General features: G+C 36.3%; 2 protein-coding genes across 4 annotated transcripts in view; one reads left to right on the forward strand and one right to left on the reverse strand.

Moving 5' to 3' along the window:
• Window positions 1-3,569, forward strand: Vti1a (Vesicle transport through interaction with t-SNAREs 1a). Its single transcript, XM_011633299.2, has 4 exons — window positions 1-159; window positions 289-347; window positions 1,614-1,961; window positions 2,043-3,569. Exons 1-4 carry the CDS (start codon window positions 39-41, stop codon window positions 2,193-2,195), a joined length of 681 nt encoding a protein of 226 aa, XP_011631601.1. The 5' UTR covers window positions 1-38; the 3' UTR covers window positions 2,196-3,569.
• LOC105423528 (long-chain-fatty-acid--CoA ligase 5) overlaps window positions 3,108-20,465 on the reverse strand; it is a 26,574-nt gene continuing 9,216 nt past the window's right edge. For 2 of the 3 annotated variants that reach the window (XM_011633296.2, XM_089082128.1), the window contains 7 exons: window positions 15,807-15,930; window positions 13,535-13,871; window positions 12,102-12,570; window positions 8,216-8,506; window positions 4,329-4,550; window positions 3,702-4,019; window positions 3,108-3,525 (listed from right to left, as the gene is read on the reverse strand). In XM_011633296.2, the coding sequence (XP_011631598.2) occupies window positions 3,388-3,525; window positions 3,702-4,019; window positions 4,329-4,550; window positions 8,216-8,506; window positions 12,102-12,570; window positions 13,535-13,871; window positions 15,807-15,930 (1,899 nt within the window). In that variant the 3' untranslated portion in view covers window positions 3,108-3,387. Of the gene's footprint in view, window positions 3,526-3,701; window positions 4,020-4,328; window positions 4,551-8,215; window positions 8,507-12,101; window positions 12,571-13,534; window positions 13,872-15,806; window positions 15,931-17,770; window positions 18,046-20,465 lie in introns of those variants that run through there. The other variant, XM_011633298.2, reaches the window with a different exon arrangement.

Genomic DNA, 20,465 nt, shown 5'->3' on the forward strand with positions numbered 1-20,465 from the left:
GATTTCAGTCGGATCCGATCGCCATCTGATTCGCGTCGATGATCAATGGCACACCCATGTCCAAGATGGCGTCGCTCGTTGACAATTACGAGCAGCAGTACGCCGTTCTGACAGCTGACATCACCGCGAAAATCGGCCGGATAAGGGTTCAGAGCGGCGGTAAGGAACACCCTCGGGGCCCACCGATTGTGGGACGTCGCGGGGTGCGTCTCGCGCGACGTCCGACGCTACCGTTGTTCGGAGTCGATGTTAAAGAGCAATAATCGATATACGTGACGTAATTTGCAGGTGAGAAAAGGGCCTTCATCCAGGATGTGGACCGGCAGATTGAAGAGGCGCAAGAGCTGGTAATTGAATTTACGTTCATCTTAATTAAAGCGACGAGTGAAGAGTCGCTACGTCACAATCCGCCGACTGTCAAATAATCTGACGTAACGTGGGGGGTTAGAAAACAATTAATTTGTGTCTTGCAGTCACACATCTGTCACACTTCTATTTTTAACTGGAGACTGCTTGATATTTTGACGAATGTCCGAGTATGTTAAATATTTTTTTTTTTTTAATGATCTTATATTTTTGATGATTCTCTAATTCTTGATTAGACGATTTGCTTACTGTCGAAGTATTGCTGATTGTGTTTTTTTTTGCGTATTATTAGTAGCTTAATCGTTGATTAGAAGTTAATAGAAAAATCCCTTAAACTAATATTATTGTTATAGCATTCAATATTATTCCGAAATATGTTACAATTTAACGCTCGAATTTAGATACAGCTATTTTATATTTTATTTCTTTTGGCGAGTTGTGAACAATAAATTAATTGCATTGATTACTCTGAATTTTAATATTTTTTTGAACTCAAGAGTAAAACAGATGAAAATTCTAGTATTTTTTTATGTGATTTGGAAAAAGAATTTTTGACAAGAGATTTTATTTTCTTGATAGAGTAAAATAACAAGATATTTAATATGCAAATAAATGAAGCAAATTTTTTGTGCCCAGTATTTTCATTTTTTTCTTTCTTATTTGAAAAACAATCTCTGAGAGAACGCTAATCTGAAGGTGGAACTATACTTACAATTTGTATGATTCTCCTTGTTAAAAATTGAGACAAGATACATTATGATATATACACTGTGTCTCTTTTAATGTCAATAAGTGAAGATCTTATTGCTTTAATCTCTTAAAGCTCTTTTGTTTTTGTATGTGAATCTAATTTATAATTTAATTTCATCAAAGTGTTGAGACAAAGTATTGAGCTAATGTTTTTGCTTGTTTTTTAGTACGTTATGAAAATTTTGAGCTTTCCAGATTCAAAGATACCCAAAAATTCAAAGATAGAAATATTTAATTTTTTTATTTAATTTAATAGATTTTTGGAAGATTTAAATTTATGGATTATTTACAAAATTTTAAATATCAAGTTATGAAAAAAGATAAGAGATTTTAAGGAAAAGTTGATTTCAACTGAAGTGATAAAATTAAGATAGTACTTATATAGAGAATTTAGTAAGTAAAGATTGATAAAATCAAGATTATTTTCTTTGTTTAATTTTGTCTACGCTCTGTTATGTAAATATTTATCTAACCAGAAAGTTATTTGTAATTTACAGCTGGAGCAAATGGAGTTGGAGGTTCGTGGGATGAGTGGAACAGCTCGCGATCGTTTACGCGGTCGCGTGGAGAGTCACAGGGCAGAGTTGAAACGCTTAACGCAAGAATTCCAAGTAGCGAAGAAACCAAAGGAGGATGTCACAGAGATCACAGTAGAGGAGCCTTGGGACAATAATGTAACGGAAGACCAAAGGAAAAGACTATTAGATGCATCCGAAAGAATAGAACGATCGGGACGAACGTTACAAAATGGTTATCGTATGGCGCTAGAAACAGAGGAGATTGGCTCTCAGGTGCTGAAGGAGCTTCACGAACAGCGAGAAACGATACAACGAAGCAGAGGGAGGGTAGGTAACGTTGTACGAAGATTCACAAATTTATATTTAATAAGAAAGAGCGAGTCGCGATAACGATGCCCTCTGTTTCAGTTACGTGAAACGGATGCGGAATTGGGACGAGGGTCTCGGTTGTTATCAGGAATGATCTTTCGGAGCCTTCAGCAGAGAGTTATCTTGGCAGGAGTAGCGTTAGTACTTATAATTGTCGCGTGCATTGTGATATACTATAGTTTTAAGAGTTAAAGAATAGACATTATCTTCGGCCAGAGCCACCAAATGTGGTTTGGAAGTCGTATTTATTATCAGACTTTAAAATGTTATTTCTATCAAATTGCGAAGTAATTCTGTATTGTATCGTTTATCCAATCTTCGAACTTGTTTGTCACATTTTGCCTCGAGACACAGTCTTCGCTGTATGTCTATTTTCTCATCAAATTGATCAGTTCAATGATTGAACTATGATCTCTTATTTAAAGCCAATATGCCAACAAGACTCAAGCGAGCAAGCAAAACCGGCAGAATGTTACTAAACAAGAACAAAAGATTCCGTGCAGTGTTATATAAAAAGTCTTGTATAAAAAAATATTGACCCATTCTCGTAAAGGTAAATTTTAAGACGGTTTCACGATTCTTTTCCATTTCCGCGAATTTAATTAGTATTAACTGAACTAGTGAACGCGATTATCAAATGCGATTATTTTCATGCACGATGGAAAGAATCGTAAAACCGCTTGAATATTGTTATCCGAGCAAAATCCGGAATCGTAATAAATAGTTAACATTGCCCTGCGTTCGAGTTTCTAAAGATAAGTTTCCGAACCACAAAATATATTCAACAAGAAATGTATTTATTAATATTCAAGGTATTCAACGTTGTTGTACGCGCCAAATTATCGGGCACGTTGAAATATTACCTCTTCATGTTCGAGTTAACTATGTAATTGTTGTGATTTTGACCTGAATCGTAATCGGGTAAGTTCACTGCGATGGACTCTATCAGTTAAAAATGCATTCTATAACTTTGTCTCTTACATGAGAATAACAACAGTCACTGTGTACATTACTGAGGTATGCGTGGGTTTAAGGATCGAATTGTAAATACAATCCATCACCGAAAGTATCAAAGGATGCTTGTAATTGAGAAAAAGAGAGAAATTAGACGCGCCTAATAATAATTTCTTTTATTACATGTTATATTATCATTTAATTAGCCTAAACGGTGCTTTTTCTTTTGTCTCTGCGTCCCTAATATGTACCTGTGAAAATGATAATATAATAAAAGTATCGAGGGTTAACGAATATTTGATGAAAGTAGTGACTTCGGTGAAAGAACGGCGACGAAGAAAGGCGCTTTGCTTCCATCTCGTACCATCGAACGTATTTCCTTGCGTTCAGTGCTGGTGCGGATGAACGATAGCACGGTCGCTCAGTCTGGTCAGTCCAAGTGTTGATAGAGATCTTCTATCTGTGGCTTGAAATACGCTTTCAATTGAGGCCGTTTCGATTTTAGCGTTGGTGTTAAAAGTCCATTTTGTACGGAGAACGGGTCTGGATGGAGATAAATATCTTTAACCTGCGAGATAAATGATTATGTTTTCATTAAATTCTCTAAATGGATTTGTTACTTAGTTTCACATTTACTCTTCTCTTGCACTTTAATATATTTTTATCTTTTAAAATTTAAGCAAATCGACGTTTGAATTTTGCAAGCAATGAAAAAAAGGATAGAGAATAAGATCGATAATATACCTGTTCAAAGGATTTCAGACCAGCTTCTTTTCCCCACGCTAACATATCGTCCAAGATTAACTTTTTGACTTCTGGATTGGCGCATAGGACGCTAAATGTACCGGGTATACCATTCTCCACCGCCCAGCATTTGATTACGTCTACGTCTGGTACTACTATTGCTATGATACAAGATTTCAAGGATTCTCCATGGACGAATACTTGTTGTATATATTGGCTGCGTAAATAAATATTTTCGATCTTTTCCGGCACGATGTATTCTCCTTGCGACAACTTGAAGATATGCTTCTTTCGATCGATTATTTTTAACGTTCCATTCTGAAAGTTTTTAATAGATAAATTTAATAGATCAATGTAAATTAAACTTAAAGAAAAAAAATTATTATTTATATGTAACATTAAATTTAATTATTTTTTAAAGAGAAAATTCTAATTTCTCATGTTTATTATAAATACAAAATATATTTGTTTGTAAAACTGACTCAGTTGAGAATTTTCATTATAAGTATAAACATTACTAATAATACATGATCGCTATAATTACAATTATATTATTATAAGAATAAAAATTGCTAATAATACATGATCACCGTAATAAATTATAATGAAAGAAACGTGATTACTTACAGTCTGCCACATGCCGATGTCTCCTGTATGATGCCACCCCTGTTCGTCGATGACCTCGACAGTTTTCTCCGGATCTTTGTAGTATCCCATGAAGACATTAGTACCCTTGACGCACACTTCGCCTTGGTTATTCGCCGCATAATATTCCATCTCCGGAACATCGACGAGCTTGACGCAACAGCAAGCTACGGGTGGTCCCACATGTTCCGGCACATGATCGCCCTGCAAAATTTAAATGAAAATCACAAAATTAGAAGAAACGAATTGACAAGAGAGATCTTTCCAACAGCAAACATATCTACTTGTTAAAACGGAAATATACGTGGAAAGAACAGTTTTGAAAAAGTATATAAAAATTTTATTAGATATATACAGATCTGAAAATAATTTTGTTAGAAATATCTACATAGGGCATTTGGATTTAGAGAATATTAAAAATTTTTGCAATTAACAATTGTCTGTATAATAGTCTTGTTTAAACATCTTGCGATTATTTTGATGGCCCAACAAAATTATTCTCAAATTTGTATCTGGTCAAATTTCTTCAGCAAAACTATTCTCTCTATTAAGGGATTACATCATCCTGATAGTTTCAAAAAATATATATTTTTTTAGCATTTCTTTAGAATTTCAAATGTGTAGAATATTACGTTAATATCGAACATCTAGTGGAGTTATAGTGATCAATAGAGAGTCGTGTCCGATCAGATAAATGGGACAGCGACAGGCGATCGAATCGGAATGGGAAAAAATTTTTCAATTCATTTGTTGGTCACAAGAAAAGGTAGTTTTATTAAAGATTCATGTTATATTTTAGAAATGAAAAATCTTGTTTTATCAAAGAAAATAGTTATCTCGAAATTTCTTTCGTATTTTTCTTGAAACAATGTTTTTTGACATGGCCATTATAAAATCTCCAGAACTACTCATTCAATTTTTATTTTTACTTTTGATGTAAATATTAAACAAATTAAATTATTTAAATTATAGGGTACGATTGTTTTGATATCTATTTAATTTTTTATAAACGCTTAAAGTTGATTTTTCTCTTTATAAAAACGCAACACTTATTTTAAAAATGTGACCATGTCTAAAAAAATATTACAATTTTCGAAAAATCGCACGCTTATAATTCAGATAACAAATTTTAGTTTACGAATAAAAAAGAAATTTTAATTTCTGATGCTTCAATCCTTCCCAGAGTGGGCGGCCAACCATCAATATTTTGATGGAAGAAATTTCAGGAATATTCAATTACTCTACCATTTTCCAATAAAAATAAAAATAAAAAAAAAAACGAAATAAAATTAAAAGTTACATTAATAACCCGGAAAAAAATATAAAATTTTAATTTATCTCTTTATAAAAAAAATTCTCAAGCTTTATCTATTTTTTAATAGGATTGGGGTATGTACTCCCTTAACATATAATCTAACGTACAAGAATATACATATATGAAGAATGATGCAGATGTAATTGAATATAGCGATGGATAGATGGATGAATCTTCCAAATGTATGGAGCATTTAATAACACAAGCTAATGGTCCCATGATGGAGATGGCACGCCACGTGTCCTGGCACATGGCTTTTAAGCTTTGATTCGATGAGCTGACAGAAATATCTACGACTCTGCGGTTGCTTTTGCCGTATCTATATATTTGTGTCGATACTCGCGCCAAGAATAGAGGAGAGCACGCGGCGCATCACTTGATTATTAGTCAGCATTCAATAAAAACATCTTTTTAATTCCGCCACCCTGTCAGCGTGTAAACATCTCCGCCACCTTCGTAAAACGCGGCTCCCACAAAATTTCGATTATCGATTATTCGCGAGGGTGATTATTTTGTCGTATCCATTTCCCACAAACAACAATGAAGGGCGGATATTAATTAACCGAGATTTAATGCTCGAACGATTTAGGGTGGCTATAAAGCGGCTATAGCTGTGGCTTATAGCTATTTTCCCAAACTGCGCGACGCTTTTGAACTTCCACATGTCTGCATTAAGTTTAGAAACCATATCATAAATTTATCTCTTGGATCAAGACGGATTTTCCAGGTAGTGTCGATTGGCAAAAGCGAAATGCGCGCTCCGCATGCAAAATATTTGGATAATCGGGAATTATTTCGTTTCAAATTACCATATCGCGTTCGATATCGATGCGATAATCGAGAGAATTCGCGATATTCGAGAATTATGAATCGTTTGTTGACGAACAATCCGATAACAGGATATAAATTGGTTAGCAGATCGCTCGGGAATCGCGGAATTTGCGGAATTTTAACGAAGAGATCTATGTACGTTATGTTTACGCGATGTGTCTGCATAGTGATGATTTTGTCGCAGTGCCAAACGGCGTTCGATAAAGTAACGATATTCTCGCCTCTCACGAGAGCCGCGATACGTTCTCGGGTTTGAGATAAATTTCAGTTTCGAATCAATAGGATCCTCTAAAAACGTTAAAACGTTAAAAAACGCTAAACATTTTTCCACGTGGCATTACCCGCCTTGTTGTACCCGACAACGTATTTATGGGCGGTATATTCGCGGATATATAAATAAGAAAGGCAAATATAATGCCTCTATATAGCAGCCTGCATTACGTAAGGTAGAAATCTTCGAGTCACCCCGAAGTTTATCCGGATCAATGTGCACGATAACGCAAATGCAGTTAACGCTTAAACTTACGACGATTGCATAAAAAATGCATCCGTCGGGCAATCTATTCGTATAACCATCGGTAGCTGTACCCGATCGAAAGGCCTTTACAACATGCACGTTGCATCTACATTTATGTATCATCCTTAAACATTGCCGGATAGGATGTTAACGGTCTTATAGACGTACGTCAATCGCCAAACGATTATTTTTCCTACTTTTCCTTTTTGAGAATATAAAGGAGAACACGCGTGCAGCCCACAATCGTGCCTATAATAGCTATATCGCTTGTTTGCTTTGCAACGCAAACAAGATTCTTCATAAAACTTCAGAGTTTAAATATTTTGAATAATTTTTAATAACTTTTGATATTATTTAAATATTATTGTATTTTGATATCATTTAATATCAGCGATGAGTCCTTAGATTTTTTTTTTCATACCTTCCATATCATTTTTAAATGTGATTTGGATGTAAACATTAATGCAGAAATAAAAGTATCGTTCGTTCTTAGTATTCTTATATTGAATTCTCGCCTACTATAAAAATAAACTCAAAGAGTTTTCGAATATAGCTTATATAGCTAAGTATATCACTTGATAAGTAATGTACTCTATAAAAAATCTAAGATTCTTTCTATTCTTACAAAAACTCAAAATGATAACTTTTGTCATTGTAGTAAATGAACGATATGTTAAAGAATTTTCTAATCTTACAAAACAAATAAGATATACGAGATGTATGAGTCATAAACAAGTTCAGAATCTTTTAAATAAAACTTATTTTAATGCCAATTAAAATTGACACTTTAATCCGTTAAATTGAGATCGAGGATGAATTTTGTAATAAATAATAAACTTGGCACGACATATAATCAAAAAAAATTCTTGAAATAATAATTATATTCTGCACATCGAAATTTACTTACTCAATCTTTAAAAAAAAAAGAGAGAGAGAGAAAGAGAGAGAAATACATAAAAATAAATTAAAAAGGACAGACTTAAGATGACATATGTACATAAGTAGAAAACACAAAAACAAAGGAAGTGAGATAGACTCGATGAGATAACAAAACACATAGTAAAAATCCAAAACACATAAAGAAGATAGGATAAAGGTAGGATAAAGATAGCCCAGGGTAAAGGTCCAAATCACATAAAGAAGAAAGAAACACACATGTAAAATCACATGTAAAATCAGGAACGCTGTTCCGATCGATGGACAAACCTGAATAGTGAGCGTTATTGGCGCGGTGCATTCCGTCTGGCCATAGCCCTCGACGATGACACAGCCAAGGGCGCACCTGGTGAACGTGAGGACATTTCCCGCCAACGGCGCGGAACCTACGAGCATCAGCCTCAGCCTGCCGCCCATCGATTCCTGGATCTTCTTGAACACGATTTTGTCCCATATGCTGTTCATCCTCACGATGCTCTTCTTGATTTCCGCCTCCTTCGCCCGCATTCCCATATTAAAGATTAGCTTCTTCAGAAATGAGTTCTGAAGTTCGGACTGCACCTGAGAATGCCAAACGGATACGTCAAATTTCACAAGAACAACTGCAAGAAATGTCCTACGATAACGATAACAATAAGAGATATGAAATAATCGACGTCCAAACACTTTAAGAAAAAAAATAATAGTGATAAATATAAAAGAGATATTATAAAATCGGATCTGATTATATAAAAAAAAATCATTTTGTGCTGGCTATGTCGGTAACTATTTTTACAGCTTCTCCCCTAATAGCCAGCATTCGACTAGCTTCCAAATACTAAATTTGTTATTTAAAACGTACCAGTCAATGTCATATTGACATTTTCTATAAACTCTCCTGCTTTAGCGAATCTCTCTTCTCCGCACTGTCGAGACATTATTGGACGCGAACATATTTGGCCATGCGTCATTAGAACGTTTCTGTTGTCATAAAACGATGAAAAGTTCTTTTTTTTTTTTTTTTTTTTTTTTCCTCGAAAAGACAGATGCGAGGCCGAGATCAATGTCACATCCTATCGATAATCGGACCGGCGAGACATAACAAACAAATTTCCGCCCCTCACGGATTCCCGATCTCTCGATATCTCGCGGTAACGGAAACAGGAGGAAAATTGTCCCGCCTTCCCGTATTATTCGCGGTGAAACGACCGCGTAAGAGAGGTCTGCTATGTGACTTGTCCGTTAAATTTTATGCAAGCTCAGCAAGTCAACGCGAACGGTGGCACCTTCGCCGCACCTGTTACGCGCGTCATCGCGCACGTGCGCGCCGGGAACGCGTGACCGCTCCCGCCGTTTGGCTCCGCCGAATTTCGGGAGTGTTTTTTAAAGCCGGGACTTGACCGGGGGGCGGGGGGGGGAGAAGGGGAGGGGAGGTGACGGGGATCAGCGTCACGCGACGAGAGACAGGCGAAAGATAGGTGATTCGACATCTATCCGACTTGCGCGTCTTCTCGCGCGTGATCCATCTAGATTTAGGGCTCTCGAACTCCCCCCCTCCCCACACCCCGTCCCCTTCCTACTCTCTTCGGATCTTTACCTCGCCTCGTGGAGTCTCAGTTTCATGTCTGTTTTCTTTGTTTCACGATGATTCGAAGCGAGGATATTGGATAGGATTTGGATTGAGAATTTAGATGTGATTTGAATATTTTGTGAGGATTTGGGTATGTAAGATTCCGAAAGAGAAGGAGAAGTATATAAAATCAAATTTTTCATTTTTACAAAATGTTAATGCTGTATGGAATAGTAATTTTGCTGTAGAATCTAGAAATTTAGCCAGATTTGAAATATAATTTTGTTGAGTCATCAAAATTATTAGAAAGCAAGATGGTGTAGTCATTCATTTACATTTTGTATATTAATTTTATTAATAATCAATATTTTAAATTGAAAACTTAACAATTATATTCATTAAAGTGTTGTTCAATAGATTCAAAGTTATGAAATATTTATTACATTGAATATTATTTATAAAATATAACATTGCATAATGGGTCGAAAAAAAACAAGGATGAACCATAAAATAAAAATAAATTAAAAAAACACAATATTTTGATATAAAATTATACATTTGTTTGTAAAATAAACTATTAGAAAGAACTATAATAATTTACGAAGTTTTCGCGAAATTTTAAAATAGATAGAAGATGTTGACTTACTTCGATTAGAAGATAGATTACAGATAAGCTACGAAAAAGATAGTTTTTACAAAACAAACCTTTAAATTTTTTAACTGAATTTAAATTATTATCGAAGAATATGAAAATCTCGAAAGTAGTCACATTACTGGTTAGAAAACCTTATTAGTCAAATACTATACTATTACTTAAGTTTGCATAACTCGAAACGTGTATAGCCGAATGAAATATTAAATAACAAAAAAAAAAATATTCAAGTGTACATACATTCATATGATAATACACTCAAGTTTAAAAAGAATGAGGAAGTATGTGTAATTGACATGTTAAATATATCTTGGAAATTGAAAGTAAAAATATTTTATAACAAATGTCGGCTATTCTAAACTAGCATATTAGCGTCATTGTAGACTACTAAACGAATGATTCCATAAATAATTAATAAAATTCGTCATAATTAGGAAGATATTACGAATGACTATAATATCTATATGGTCTATAATACCATCTTCTTCTCTACATAGGACATTATGAAAATATGATGAAAATACTGCCATTAAAATTTTTTTACATTCTAGCAATTGATTTAAACATCCTACATAATTATTTTGACGCTCAACAGAATTATTTTTTTAGATCTATAAATTTTTCTTTGTATAAATTAGAAAAGAGAGAAACGTTCTGAACTATAGAAAGGAGTAAGCACAATTATGTTTTCTCATTATCGTTCACAGAAAGATCATGACCCTTATCAATGAGAAATACGATGAGAGATAAGTAATATTTATAACTGACAATGTATATGAGAAAACTCGCGTCATATATGAATTATAAATTGCAAGATTATAAACAACCGAATTACCGTTTCGCGTGCGAATGTTGTAAAAGAAGCACTTAGGTTTGATGTCGGAATGCTATCGTCGCGTCGTAAAAATTTTGAACGGCGTCCAAGTGCAACTTCCGCTTAATGAATCACACGCAAGTAATTCCGATTACGCGAAACGGAAGCGTACGATCGTTTAAATTTATTTAACCCTAATGTCCAAAGGGAGAAAAGAGAAAAGCGTCCGCAACTCTGCGCACGAAGAACATTGCTGTTTGCTGTAGGAATTTATAACGTTATTGACATTTCGCTCTGTAAGATAACGCGATTATTTACAGTGGTTTTAGGTCGGGGAGGGGAAAAAAAGATAGGTTGACGTAGCAGCCGACAACTCCCAGGCTTTAAAAATAGGCGGAACACGCAGTCATCGATCGCGAAAGCGCGAACGTGAATTATCTAATCGGGAAGATCGACGTAATGAATTTAAAATCGCGTTACTTGCGGCATTTATCGGCCTGCGTGGGATTAACTTGTGGCGTTATTATTATTATGCGAATAACACTCCGACGCACCCCACCGATCAAAACAACGACGATAATGTTTATCATTAACGCGTTGTCTTCAGGTGGTACCGAAAGACGGACTGTAACCATCTATCACGCGATCCAGCGACCAAGTGGCGAACTAAAAATAAAATATTACAAACCGGCGGAAACCGCGCGCACGCGGACAACAGCAATAAACCGCTCGAAATAAATCGCGGTAATAAACGCAGAAACGCAATTACCCTATCCAAACGATTCGCGACGATTTGAAGACATAGTCATCAAAAGAGCGTTCATCCCATTTCTTTACGGCGATAAATCTTTCGCTCATCCTTTCGTCCAACGTTTTGCTTTACGTTTTATTTCGGCGCAGTCCACATAAAAAAAAAAAAAAAAAAAAATTATAACGTATTAAAAATAATTTAGAAAAATAAAATAAAATAAAATAAAATAAAAATAAAACTTGAAAATAAATAATTAAAAAATTTATAAATTTTTAATAAAAATAAATTTTATGGATTTATAGATGAATAAAAAGTTAATTTGATTTACGGTTCATTGGGAGGTGGAGGACCTATAGATCCCCAAGAAGGATCTTCGATCCATGACCTCACCTTGTCGTATATGCGATTCAGCAATCTAGGCACAGCCGGCATGACGGTAGGCCGGAGGGCTTTCATGTCCTCGGGCAACTTCTTGATGTCACCGCTGTAAAAGCCGACGGAGCCGCCCATCATGTACAGGGTGTTCTCGCAGCAGCGCTCGAGCATGTGCGCCAACGGGAGGAAGCTGATCATCGTGTCCTTGGACGTGATCCCGTGGTCCCCCAGCTGCATCATCACCGCGCAATTCGACGCCATGACGTTCTGATGCGTCAGCATGACGCCCTTCGGGTTGCCGGTGGTGCCGGAGGTGTAGCATATCGTGCAGAGATCGGACGGCTTCGGCGGCAGCTCCGGGTGGTTCTTCTGCGCGCCGAGCCGCTCGATGTCGTCGAACTTGTACAGCTCGATGCCGCGGTTCTTCGCCCGCTGATTCGTCGCCGGCCGCGTCTCCTTCACCACCACCAGCTTTCGTAGACACCTGTCGAGAATTGAGAACCGTTGAGAGCAGCGGGGAGCAGCGGAATGTCCTCCGGACAGGGGGCTTGGGACGCCTCGCTTCGAAGCGTCCCAAGCCTCTTGGCAGCGTTACAGATTAACACATTCAACATCGCGCGCCTTTAAAGCTGCTTTCGGGGGTGGCCCTGGGAGCGTTTCTTTTTGAAGAAACCGGTGGATCACATCTGGCTTCCGACTCGCGTATTGCATCATGGATGGGAACTGATAGAAATAATTATAAATTTCGAATTTCGACTGTCGATAAACGAAAAATATATATATATATATATTTTTTTTTAAAGATAAATAGATTTTGTAGCGTGTTTTTCTTTTTATATTTTTATTTTTATTTTTGTTTGGGCATTGTATCACGTATGAACATATTAGATTGATAATATGTTCTTTAATCATTTAGAGAAAAGTTTACTTAACTAATTTAAAGATACGTCTGTACATTAATTATTTGGACATCATCATTGGGCAATCGATATTTCAGCATATTAAATTACGAGCTAAGTAAATGACGAGTTCTTTCCGTCGGCATGCTAAATTAAGTGGTGTTTAATTCTTAAACAACTCCGTCAATAATCGATAGCCTTCGCCAATGTAGGTGGACTCTTCGGCGTGGTATAGTCACGCAAGATAAATTTTCCAGAGTAGTAGCGGAGTAGCCAATTACGGTCGCATGCTTGCGCACCGCTTGAATTTTCAAACAACCGACCATAAAAAAACCAAACAGCCAAAGGCATGTGAAAAATCGCTCATTTAAAAATAAGCAAATACAGAGGGGATATAAGTAAGTAGAGGTAAGCGTATCGGATATCTCGGAATCGACAGATCGACAATTACAAAATTAATTAACACGGAGGCAAGTGGGTGAAACTTTGTCGTAAGGGTTCATCATTTCTTCGTGGAGTTCCGCAAGAGAGATTAACGTCACCACGTACCTCGGCGCTTTGTCGAGGAGTAAATTGCACTTTTGGTCATCTTCGCATACCACCAGATTAATGTCAGCCTGATTGATGATGTACGCGCAGGCGTCCGGGCCCAAAGTGTCGTACAATGGCACCACCACAAGCGAGTACGAGTAACATGCCTGCTCGGTGAGAATCCACTCGGGACAATTCTGACTGTACAGACCTACTAAGGTTTGTTGACCAGGGGCCAGCCCCAGGGACACTAGGCCGGAACCGAAATTCTTCGCCCTAAGCAGCGTCTCGTTGTAATGAAGCCATTGGTAGGGTTTGTTGGGCCCGTCTCTCCACCCGAGACAGGGGCCATTATCTGCGCATCGAAAAAGCACTCATGTAGCTCAAGAAGGGTACCATTAAGGTATAACTACCTTAATGTTATATTTTTCTGTTAGTAACGATTAATTGAAATATATGCCTATTTGTTAGAAAACAAGGTCCGTATTATCCATTTTTTATCAAAAAATGCGCCTTTAAATATGCATTTAGCACATATAGTTTACTACTAGATTCTCAGAAATAAATAAACGCATTTATTGATAAAAGTGAGCTATAAATAGGGATCAGTGAAAATAAGATAGTTTATCGCTGTTTATTCACTAAATATTTCTACGGAATGAGGATTTATTTTACATAATATATATAAAATAATGATAATTAGTATTTAGTGATTTAAATTATCGCATTATTATTATTATTTATGATTTAAAATGGTTTTAATCTTCTATAATATAAATTTTTTTCATGCTTAAAAAAATTAACAAATTTTGAAATACAAATTGATGATTTTTAAATATTTATATTATAATTTTTATTAAAATTCTATTGTAAAATTTAGGCTTATCAAAAAAATTATATAAAACTTAAAAATATAAATATATGAATACGTGACTTCAAATTTATATGACATTATAGAAGATTAAACTTTAGAACAGGTAAAGGCTTAAATTAATGGAAAAACAGAAATTAAATATAAAGAAAAATCGAATTACATTTTAATATACAAAAATTATATCTTAATCAAGGAATGTCAGGATGTTTTTTCACTGATCGATAATAATTTTTCGTTTCTAATATATTTTGTGTTGAATTTTTCCTTTCTTCCGTTGCTTTCGTTGTGCCCCGGCACAAATCTAATAACATCCTCACACGTGTTTCTTCCGCCGTTCTCGAGATATTTAAAAACATATGTCTCGCAGAAATGTGTCTAACGCTTGACCTAGAACGAAGAAGAATCGACGACGAGCGGCATCCACGAGATTCCCTCATGTGATCGTCGGGCGAGTGAATTTTCCCGGCGTAAGATTATCGATCTGCGGATATGTCGTCATCGTCGCCGTCGCCGTTACAGGCCCGGTGCAGAACCGCGACAGATGTTGGTTGCGCGGGCGTGGGTTACGCAGCGTGGCAAAAGTAAGAGATATACAGTCGACCGAAATAACTGTCAACCTTCGTCGGAAAGATCGTCGACGACAAGATCGTATCGACGACGAGGCGAGGAGACAAATTATCGCCGCTGTCGTCGCCGCCGATAATTCGCGTCAAATTCAAACATCGCGGCTCGCAGTTAGGAAGTTGCTCGCGCGCGCGAGTTGTTTATTCGTTTTATAGCGGCGTCCGTTGCTTGCCAAGCGAGCCGCTAAATCGACATTGCGTACGCAATTGCGTTACGGGTGTGCACGGATTATGTGATACGGATGCGTGAACGCCAAGGTCGTTGCCTCCGCGCATTTTACGCGCGGATTCGCACAATTCGCGAGACGCTTCCTTGAGCTGTATCCAACATCTTCATTTTGCGTCGGTTGACACCGAGTGCTCTTATATAGAAATTTGACGTTGAAAGGTAGTGATTTTAATTGCTTATTTTGAGCATTAAGACGTCTGATGTTCGGTGCTTTTAATCAAATTAGATTTGGGGTTTAATTGACGGTTCGCAATTAATCGATAAGAAGGCCAATTTAATATCGGTCAATATAACACTGGAAATTATTTACTTTGCGTATTAAGAGCAACAGTGCATAAAATATATGCAAAGTAAGTAATTTCCAGTGTTATAGTAGTGCTAAAGTATTAAATCGCTATAGTATATTAAATTAGACCTCTGTAAGGGCGTTAACTTAATTATGGAGCGTGAAACGTCAATTAAATTTAATTTGACTCGATGTTTACGAGCGACACACTTACGCAATTATCTTCGAGGATTTTAGAATTATCTTAGAGGACTCTGTCCCTGAAAAAGAGGACTCACTAGACTCCTTGGCGCCGCGACGAAAGCCCTCGTACAGCGTGCGCGTGTCCTCGTGCAGGAACGTGACGAATTTGCCCTCCTTGCCCTCCTTGTAGAACTTGGACACCCGGATGTGCTCATTGCCCTGTAAAGAAGAAGAAGAGGCGAAAAACCCCGATTGAAACCACATCCGGCACCCTCTTCCTCCTCCTTCCCCCCTCCCCCCTCCCACAAACGTGGTGGTAGTCGTTACGCAATCGTCCCGCAAGTGCGGCAAGTGCAACGCTAAATTTAGCCCCGGGCATGCACGCACGCACACACGCACACGCGCGCGCGCGCACACACACACACACACGCGCGCGCGCGCGCGCGCACATCGGGATTCCCGCGTGTGTCGGCGCGTGCAGCAGAGAGCAGCTGATTATGGCGGCGGGAACGAAAGGGCGAGGGTGAATAAGGGGCAGCTGCATATCGCGCGGCGCGGCGCGGTCCGTGCATTTCCTATATATCGATCTTTGTCACCGACCGACCGACCGACCGACCGACCGTTCGACTGACCGACCGACCGACCGACTGACGCGGACGTGGGCCCCATCGACGTGCTTGTGCAACGACCACCTACATTCCCGACGCATACCGTCGGCGAAAACGTCCCGTGCACAAGGCGTCGTTGAAATAGCGCACGCTATCCTCGCGGCAACTCGCAGACTTCTTCTTCGCGAAATATTTTCATCCCGAAATGATCCATCCCGTTGATTACCGTTGAGACGTCGAGACGAGAGCGGATCGTTGGCCTGAGCTGAATTTTCCGGAGCGCAAAATGTCAAACAAGTGACGAAAAATATTTTCCAAAAATCTCGACATTAATCTCAGGAATTACAAGGGGAAAAAAAAATTAAAATAATCGTAATCCTCTTCTTTCGATTAAATAAACAGCCGTGTTATTCGAATGTGAAATGTAAAAATTCACCTTTTTCAGTGGAACTTTAATCTGATTGATTCGCCCGTGCGCCGAGTATGGCGTATTGTATTTGATAAAAAGGATTTAACATTGAGGAGATAAGCAGAATTAATTATGCATGTAACATGCGCTGTAAAGTACATGTGTGTGTGTGTGTGTGTGTGTGTGTGTGTGTGTGTGTGTTTTATGTGACTTACTATTGTATCATATACTTTCATTATCGTGTGTTTTAATGACTTGCATTTTTACGTCAACGTCCAGTAATCATGGAATAACTGAGAGATGACTTAATGCGTAATTGTTAGCGTAATTGTAAACGAAAGAATAAACTCTCGTTTGTTATTTAAATAGCAGTTAGCATTAAGTATAGTGGGAAATAAAACGTTTATATATATATAATTAACATTAGACACACGCAACATGTAATTTGTCTCAAGGTATAATAAACACATAATTTACATTTCTTCATAGTGAATTGCACTTAACGTTTACATATCATGTTCACGTGTAATTTATACTCGCGATCAATTATATTTAACGTGCACTCTGAGTGACGTTCTCCAAGTGACGTAAACCTATTTCTTACGCGGAAATTATTTCTAAGATTATTTCTTATCGGAGTTTAAAATCACAAAAGGGTGGAATATCGACGAAATGAGACAACAACGGTCATCTGTCTTCTTCGAAAACCAATAATGTTAATATAACGTTCGATCGTATTCTTATCTAAGCTCTATGATTCCGATCACGAAACAGCATTTCGACGATTCACGTAGTCGTAAGTCCGCGAGGAGAAACAATTGCTGTTATCACATCACGACGAACGTATTTTCGCGATGTAATTTCCGGGATGAGGGGATGAACGAAAACTGGCGGAGATCAATATTATTCGAAAAACCGCGCGATCTTCGAAAAGTACAGGCCGCTGAGTTCCGCCAGCTCGCCCGGAATAAACGGAAGGGATGTTCCGCGCGTAATCACGGCCACGGGAAAGCTTCCCCTCCCGAAGGGGGTGACTCCCCACCTTGATCGTGTCGGACTGATCGCCGAGATCTATCGGCGGGTGGATCGGCTCGTGAAAGAAGCAGCTCGACGACATGCTGCACGTAGGACGTAACGCACACGTCGCCGGGTCTTCTCGCGCGAGATGCTCTCGAGATCTCGATTCTTCTCCTCACGCGAGATCACAAAACGAGATCGCGGAACCAGCCGGACCAACGCGCCCGCGGCCACTGAATTCAAGTCGAGCTTGTGGCCAAGCTTTCGGCCCGAGCTTTTGGCTCGCGGCGCGGATGTCACGCGGATGATGCTGTGAAAAGCTGCTATTGGAAGAGAGATGCGTGTCTGTCAATATCATCAATCATCCTGAGTACACTGCCCGGATAATATGAATAAGCAGATTGTGTTGCGTGACTAATTAATCTAAAATTTACGTACCAAAAAGGTGGGAATATATAGATAATTACATATGTAGAGAATATTGATTAAATTAATTAAACTAGATACATGTAAATGTAAGAAAGAGACAATGTTCAGAATTACGTTAGTTAAAAGTTAGTTAAAAGATCAACAAATTTTTTAATTTACTCATCAGAGATGTTGAAGATAAATGTTGAATGTTTCAATTATAGTCTTCTTCAGCATAAATAAAATATTGTATAATAACATATGTAAAGAAGGAAATAACATGCGTGAAGTATAAAATGTGCACACGATAAGAAAGGCTAAAAATTAAAATTAAATTTAACAAAATAATATAAATGGTGGCATTATATATATAGTTGGTGTAAAATAATGTAAAAATATGAGATATGTGAAAAAATAGAAAGTAATAAATTAGGAGGCAAATAAGAGGCCGTGACTAAAATCCGAAACGAAGTCGTCAGTGTGTAATAATGTACACAGTCTGAACCCACGAGGTAAAATGTAGAAGTAGAATGTGTTAAAAATGTGATTTGTGACTTCTTGCTTGTTGGATGACGAGAATCAGACTTTAATTTGATATTTCGCCAGTGATTCAAATCTTGAATACAAACTGGTTACACACTGATAATTTTGTTTCTGATTTTAGTCACAGCCTCTTTGCTTTGTAATTTATTATTTTCCGTTTTTTATTTTTTCACATATTTCTCATATTTTTATACTACTGTTTGGTTATTAATTTATTTTATACTAAACATAATTTATCAATCAGTGTTAATTTTTAGTGATTTTCTCATTTACCGTTTTACATTTCATAATATTATACTTTACATATTATGTTATTGTTTTCTTATACAATATTTTACTTATGTTGAAGAAGATTACAATACAGTCAAAATGTTCATATCTTCAACATCTCTATAAATAAATTTTAAAACTTTTCTTTTAACTGGCTCGTAATGTTGACCATTGCCTTAACTCTTTCTTGTAGAGAATATTTTCTAAGAAATTAAGTTCTATATTCAGATATTCAAAATATCCAAAATTTATTTTATTATTTTATTACGTTAAATTAAATTTAACATTTGTTCTCTAACATTATTTTTTATTATATTGGATATTATAGACGCGCAATGTGCGCATGCTATTTCTTTTGTAATATTATATTTTTTACTTTAAATATAAATACTCAAATAAATTTTAATAATAACGATTCAATTCAATTTGTATAACAACTATATACATGTCTACTTCATATTATGAGCAGTGACATGAAAATTGCTTAGAATCATACATCTTCAATATTTAATCGGTTATAAATTCTGTAAAAAAATATAAACATTTAAGGGCAATAAGTATGTTTAACATAAGAAATATGTATAAAACATATGCGATAGCTAAGTCTTAGTCCCTTTTATTTATAAATATAAATTCAATAGATTTTGTTTTTACTATCAACATGTCGTTACTAATGGACTTGTGACATAGTTAGCCAAAGCCAAAATTATATCTCTCCATTTCCCCTTAAAGCTCTCTCTCTTTTATCAAATTTATGTACATAAATTTATAAAAATAATAATATTAAGGCATCAAGACTCAATCGTGATTGTATACAGAGAAAAGAGTTTTGCTGAATATAGACCTGAAAAATAATTTTGTTAGGTTAACTTCAAAATAATGATATAGAACATTCAAATTAATGACTAAAAAATTAACAAATTTTGCAGTATTTTCATGTTTAAACGTATAATAATTTTGATTAAAATTAATGTTCAAATTTATATCTAATGAAATTTTTAGATCCTGTAGCAAAATTGTTCTTCCCGTATATTTCTCAAAATAAAACATTTTCACACAACTTGCTTGTTTGCAATGACAGTTACACTGAAAAGAATGAAGTTTTGTTGAAGTATCTAAAAAATTGGTTATAGATAATAATCTAAAAATAATTTTATTGGAATAAAAAAGATATAATAAACTGAGAATATGTTCAAAGAATATAATAGATAGCATTATTTGGCAGGCAGAATTTTAGACGCCTAATCATTCGCTGGGCTATCAAAATTATTATTAAGATGCTTAAGAATGATAATAATATTGCAAACTTTAAAAAATTAATACTAATTAAAGGCACTATATGAAAAATATAAATCAAGAAAAATAAACAAAAAATTATCTAAACCTTGAAATAGACAATGCTAAATATATTTTAGTAAATATTAACATTTACAAAAGTTCTTCATACGTAATGTAAACCTTTTGACCTTCATCTTCAATATAAAAACAATTAATAGAAA

Source organism: Pogonomyrmex barbatus, unplaced genomic scaffold (genome assembly GCF_055798465.1).
Source record: "Pogonomyrmex barbatus isolate J1 unplaced genomic scaffold, ASM5579846v1 scaffold5, whole genome shotgun sequence".
NCBI lineage: Eukaryota > Metazoa > Arthropoda > Insecta > Hymenoptera > Formicidae > Pogonomyrmex > Pogonomyrmex barbatus.

Coding starts and splice junctions, on each gene's coding strand:
- Vti1a (XM_011633299.2), top strand. CDS start 39: ATGATCAATGGCACACCCATGTCCAAGATGGCGTCGCTCGTTGACAAT. Junction 160..288: donor GATAAGGGTTCAGAGCGGCG/GTAAGGAACACC, acceptor CGTAATTTGCAG/GTGAGAAAAGGGCCTTCATC. Junction 348..1,613: donor TTGAAGAGGCGCAAGAGCTG/GTAATTGAATTT, acceptor TGTAATTTACAG/CTGGAGCAAATGGAGTTGGA.